Raw genomic sequence first — 6,452 nt, forward strand, 5'->3', positions numbered from 1 at the left:
TACAATATGCTCTATAAACTTAGTGTCAGAAACTACAGTGAAAAAACTACTAATATACTCTTTCTAACCCCATGCAACTGTTTGCATCCACAAATTTACTACCAATAAACAATTTCATCCATGCACTTAACTTTTCCTATGCAGGCAAAGAGAAGACAATAACAGAGATATGACCAACAACAAACTATGACAAACACAAATTCTATTTTACTACACACAAATAACAACGATGCTTCCGACAATGCATTCTATAACGTGCAATTATATGGCATTTTCCACACAATTTATTTGCAATGTGTACATATTTCCGCCCATGGTTTACGAAACCCGATGCCAACCAAGCAGCAACACTGCACTCACTTCATGGCAATTATGCAGAGAGTGATCAAATTTTCTGCCTCACTTCTGAATCTCATGTGATCCTGAAGAACAAGAACAGCCTTTGTAGAGAACCATTACCATCAAACAGCTTCCATGAATATCAAACTAACTAGAAGTGCACGGCTTTACTCTTTCGTTCTCACACATTCCACGGTTCGGGAACACCAAGGGGAGACTTTCCGGTCAATTTTCTCAGCCGTGAGTGGGATGGTATGTAAAGTTCATGAGCTGGATGATCAAGAAGCAATATGGTTGCCCAAAGTGAAATCACATCAGAGACCGGCTGGGCAGGTTGGCGAGCTCTTGCTGTACAGCAGTCATCTGTTAAAAGACTCGCCCAGACACGTTAATCCTACCTATGACACACCTTCATTCTTTCCCGCAATCAGAGATGAGTCAACCGTCTTCTTCTTTTGCTGACATTTCCAAAATGGCCTGAAACCATTGCAAGAACCACTTCAGACCGAAGCGTCCATAAAAAGCCATCCTCAAAATGTCACTTATCTAAGAAGATCTATGCAAGAGAAACACTTTTAGCGGACTAACAAAGGCAAAATGTGCCTTTTTACAGACTTGGACCATGGCTCTAGATAAGGTTTAAACATGGCTTCATATAGCTCATGTTTCCAACACTTCCAGCCATGTGACAAATCTATCATGGGCAGCTGACCGGAGTAGGAAGTGAACCTACTTTGGCACTACACCGCCCTATACTCTACTACTAGATCTGGATGTAGGACTATGCCCCTGAGGGCCGATGATACGGAACTGGAGGAGGCCCTAACATGGCATCCCAGTCACGCCAGCCATTTCTGTCCCATCCCGAAGAGAGCCAAGACATGACACTCAAATACCCCCCGGGGTCAGTTTGCTGCCTCAGCCCGATTCACTGACCTTAGAGATTATATGGTCTGCGCCGAGCAGAGCAGCAGTCTCCCAGAGAGAGGGAGAAAATGAGTAGCAGAGATAGAACAAGAATGGCACAGAGAGAAAGGGAACCAGACTCTCTCATAAACTACAGCCATATCTGCATGCTCCTCACTGCATAGGCCTAGATTCCAGATCATTCCTCAGCATGTATCTGTACTTTTATCGCTCTCAAGATAAAACCAGCAGCATGTTGAATCCCTACTCAGGGAAATACAGCATTTCACCTGATTAGATCACAAGTCCAAAGGACTCCCTAGTCACTACTGTATATTTAGTGTAATTTGGAAGCGCACATGTCTGTCAAACTAAACATAAACCTCGTCGTTGTCTCTGACCTTGACCGTCATTCTTATTGAAAACAGGTGCAGAACAAATGTGCATAGCCTATGAAACTGGAGAGCCAGTAGAGCACTGGGGGTTTAGCTTTGATAACGGCCGGTAAAATTACATTATCGATGAGTTTGAATAATGTTTCTCCAATAGTTGCTTTGGTTTTACTGGCAGTGCAGGAAGAAATGAAATACAGCTCTGACTCAAGCAATTACGGGTTTGACACCATGAATATCACTTCTCCTTCAGAATTCATTGTAACGTGAATTCTTCTGTACAGTCTAAAAGAGTGGACCTATGGCATTCTGCCTGCTGTCGTAGATAAACGGTTCCATTGACAGAGCTTGCACAATCACCTTGTCAAAGCGACATGAAAAGAATAGGGGATGCTTTTCATGAACTTAAACAACCCTGACAATCAGACTCAATGCAACTTTAGACGCAAGATATCTTGAGCCTTTAAGATCTCTCAGGTCACTTCCTTTCGTGACCAGTGCCACACATGCCACTCAAAAGTGTTGAGAAGGAAGTACTAGGCCTAAGAGAGACTGACCAGCGGTCGAGCAGTCTGGTGCAACACTGGGCATCAACAGATGGTATGATACCAAAGTAAAGGACCCAGTGAATAACACAGCACTACCCTGGTCTGGGTCCTATTGCATTCAGATGAAAACTCTGCTGGCTTCAGTAGATTTATATAGTTCCATTGGTTTCCTCTTTTGGTTTCCTCTAGACTGGGTGCTATGTTAACTCTGCCATGTGACATCTGATACTGTATGAGAGTAACGGCAAGGGTCCAGTGACATCTTTGGTGTCATCATTGCCTGATCATACAGCTGAGGTAAGGAGGAAAATGGCACCGATAAGTCAGCTAGTAACTGTTCCGCATGACTGGGGTGGAATGAAAGAACACGTGAACATTTGGTATGAAGGATTGACTTCAGAAAAATGCGAAGGCAATGCCAATTTCTTGGAGAATTGTTCAAAACCTTGCTTACACTTTCAAAACAGAATAAAATGAATTATTATTCTCCCCGTTGAAACATGTATTGGTTAGTAAATACCTTTGTTGAAACATAACCACTTTGAGACAATGCAACTGGTATTCAGTCTAATACAGATTACAGAAAGCATTCCCAATTAGCAATGGGAGCAGTATACTCTTTTCAGCATGCCTTTTAAATTATATACAGTAAGCTATATTTAAAAAGAGGTTTGTTATTAACTTCTGGTAACGGATGCTTGTAAGACATGGTTAGCTGAATAGATCAATTAAAATCGATTTGAAATGCCCCTCCCCAATGACCAATAAGCTGTCAGTTTGAAGATTGTTGCAGAGGCAAGAATGTCCATTTGTTTTCATCATATGGGCCTAGATGGCAATGTTCGCTCTAAGCTGCATGGGTGCACAGTAGCCCGAGATGGCCGCGTAGCTCCCCCAGGACTGCTGCGCAGAAGAAATATCAGCCCACGGAGAGAAGCACGAGATTAGAAAGTTGAGTTAAGTTCAGAGCAGTGGTCACCAAGCGGTCGGTCGTGATCGACTGGTCGATCTCCAACGCATTCCTAGTCGATTGCCAAACATTTATGTAAAAAACCCAAGATAAAGCCTTTTTCCCCCCCATCATTAGTCTGGGCTGTTAGCAGTAGGTGTACCAGATTCAGCTGCCCTGCGTGCCGGGTAGGCACACTGTTGCCATTTTGAACAATTTCATGTGTCTGAAGGTACAAACTCTGCCTTCCCACTGGGCCAGGGGGAGCAAATCAAGTGCCCTACCGCTGGCCAATCGGGTGGCTCAGATTACAGTATCTGCAGTAACGTAGAAGGCAATGAAGAAAGCTACAGCAGAGTTGATGCTGTGAGATTTTAAAACGTTTAAAACCATGACTAGAGAGAAACTGTCAACGAATAAAACAAAGAGCTGCTGTTTTTATGAGTGAGTTAATGTTTACGTTCTTACTCAGCACTTTGTATTCAACACTTTTATACGCCGTAAAATACACGTTCTTCCTAGTTCCACTCAGGGCTACAATAAGCACTGCAGCGGTAATGAATGAGTAGGAAAGTCTATTGATAGGGTTGCGTTGTTATTATTAGCGGCTTTGGCCTTTTTTAATATTGAGGAATATTTTGACTCAGAAAGTGATCTTGACTCAGAAAAGGTTGGTGACCACTGTTCTAGAGTTTTCCCGGTTAACACTATCAACGTTTCCCTTCACTGTGGCAATTGTGATCGAATCAACGCAATAGTCACTTTCAATGCAACACACCCAAACAAAAACTATGCAAGAGATTTTGATGCATCGGAGTAGGATTCTATTACAATGACACACATGACTCTGCGCGTACTCTATACAGACCGGTGTAGCATAACGAATCACAGCTGCAGCTGCATGCAAATAGACCATTGCCATGTATGGATCTGTGCCATTTACTTTGAACTGGACTGTGTTTACAGCATGAGCGGTCATGAGTAGATGCGCTTATTTTGAGATCAAAGCGAGAGCTGCATGTAGCCACGTGTGCACATTTTGTTCCTATCCTTTGCCAGTTAATGAGTTCTTAGCCCAGTTATTGATCATTTGTCGTCAGCAACAGGGGAGTGATTGATCCCTGCAAAAGCACAAAGCATGTACATTTCTAGACATCTTTGAAAAGCGTGTCAGGTAAAGAGATTGTTATTGTCTTAAAGGGGCAGTGTTGTATTTTGAGACAGGCTTGAATAAGCTAAGGATTAGTATAATTTGTCTGATTTTCTGTAATAATGGTATGGGAATAATATTGCATTTTATATTGTAAAACGGTTTCTTGCATCAAACACAAGAATATGTTCAGTCGCCTCCTTGTCTAAAGGAAGAGGGGATAAACAGGTTAATGTCAAGCCCTGCAAGTGTTTCTCAAAAGTCCCATGGAATGTAGGCCTACATTGAATACAACACATTGGCTGAATGATAGAACAGCGATTTCCATGTTAAAATGTTATGGGATGGATTTTCTCCATTGTAGGCCAAACAGGTAGGCCCCCATTACGACCAAATGGCCACAGTAGGCTACTTGGTCACTTAAAACTGTAATTTAACGCGGGTACACCCTCAGTGTTCACATTAAACGTTCAAGCTCAGCAGACGTGAAATTTGCTCAGTGCTGAAAAAAAATACAAAATACAAGCGCGTGCGCAACTATAGGGCAAAAAAGACAGGGTTGGCTTAGACCGTTGACATGTAAACTATATTTAGTCTCTGAATGTTTATTGAAAACAAATACATTTGAACTTGTATCAAATACATCGTTACAATTGTTGGTTAGATAGCTAGTGAATGTTTGCTGTATTAGCATAGACATGACATCAAAACAAGACATGGTATCATGCCGTGTTCAAAACAACTAATAGGAAGTCAGATTTCCCAGCTTCCCGTTGTTTAGAACACGCCATAAAGCCTACAGTAGGCTACACATTCTAGGATTTAAAAAAAAGAAAAGAAAAACAGACCATAGAATAAATGCATCATTGTAACGAATGAGAGGGATTGGACTGTGAAACACTAATCTTCTCGCATGGGTTTGTTTACCAATGCCGAGACGATTTGGAGGTCCTCCCTTCATTTGCCGTTTCCCAGTAACAATGCATCTGCAATGCAGATTACCGTCGCCGCAACATGTAGCCATTTCACCGCGGGCCAACTAGGGAGTAAAATGTGTCACCATGTTCTGCTCCCTTGTCTGATACTAAATAAAAAGTTAGGTCAAAGTAGAGGTTGGAGGGAACGTTGACAAAGCACACAAAAGACAGCCCCAGAAGCCTTGCAACCAGCGGGAGACTGGTTTAGTGATCCATCCAATCGTGGTGCGTGTTTCTCAAGCCAACTATCTGTGTTTTTGAAACATTTCTCGTCAGTGTAATATCATTCGATTCCATAACGGGCGGTGGGTGGTCTAGCAGAATTTCTAATAGAGCATTTAGGCTAACACCCTTTTAACGCCCACAATGAAGAAAATTGCCTCATATCGGCTTACAAGGCCTGCACTTGTCCCTCTTCAACAACTTTACCATTTCAAGTGTCTACAGGAAAGAGGCCAAAATAAGTCTGCATAACAAACGAAAAAAATAAGTGCAAGTATTTTAATTTACGTTCCTTTTACGGACCTAAAAAAATGGTGGTTTTGACGGTCTGCCATTAAAGCAACGGGCTACTTTATCTCAAAGCACCTGTGTTATTGAAAGTTTAAAACACCATGTCTATGTTGAACGTTTCCGTTGAATTAGGTACAGCTTTCTCTTACCGGACATTTTTGAGTCTTTGGCCGCAACAGAGTTTTGTCCATCGGCCAGCCCCTGCGACGATGATATCTGGGCGGACTGGGTCATTGGATCTGCCATTTTACTATAATTTCAAAAAATTCTGCACGGTGGCGGCGAGAATTTGTAGTGTATTACTGCTGTCCTTAAAATGTCTTCTTCCAACTTGCCTCGTATTCCCCAAGACCTGGACGCAGTGTCACCGAGCCTGTGCACCTTCACGCGCATGTACCAAGCACTGTGTGGATGGAGGGCACTGTATGGTTGAGGACTGATCGAGAGAGCAAAACAAGGAGTGTATTCATTCCGCCAATTCTGTTGCAAAACGGAACGATACGGGGAGGGACCTACCTAAAATTGTCCAATTGAAACTCTCGTTTTAGTTACAAACTGTTTGGCGAATGAATATACCCGAGATTGATATTTGCCATTGGCTCATTTAAAGGGCAATACCCAACATTTTCTCATGGCGTTTCAGGGCAACAACATGTTACATTCCGCGTTCAAGTGCTA

The 6,452-nt window shown here is 42.5% G+C and overlaps 1 protein-coding gene across 5 annotated transcripts in view; it reads right to left on the reverse strand.

Moving 5' to 3' along the window:
• Positions 1 to 6,245, reverse strand: part of rtn3 (reticulon 3) — a 33,097-nt gene extending 26,852 nt beyond the window's left edge. The window contains exon 1 of one of the 5 annotated variants that reach the window (XM_014155628.2): positions 5,924 to 6,245. In XM_014155628.2, coding sequence (XP_014011103.1) covers positions 5,924 to 6,020 — 97 coding nt within the window. In that variant the 5' untranslated portion in view covers positions 6,021 to 6,245. Of the gene's footprint in view, positions 1 to 5,211; positions 5,552 to 5,923 lie in introns of those variants that run through there. The other 4 variants (XM_045701315.1, XM_045701317.1, XM_014155629.2 and 1 more) reach the window with 4 other exon arrangements.
• Positions 6,246 to 6,452: the final 207 nt, after the last annotated feature.

This window comes from Salmo salar, chromosome ssa18, assembly GCF_905237065.1.
Source record: "Salmo salar chromosome ssa18, Ssal_v3.1, whole genome shotgun sequence".
Taxonomy (NCBI): Eukaryota; Metazoa; Chordata; class Actinopteri; order Salmoniformes; family Salmonidae; genus Salmo; species Salmo salar.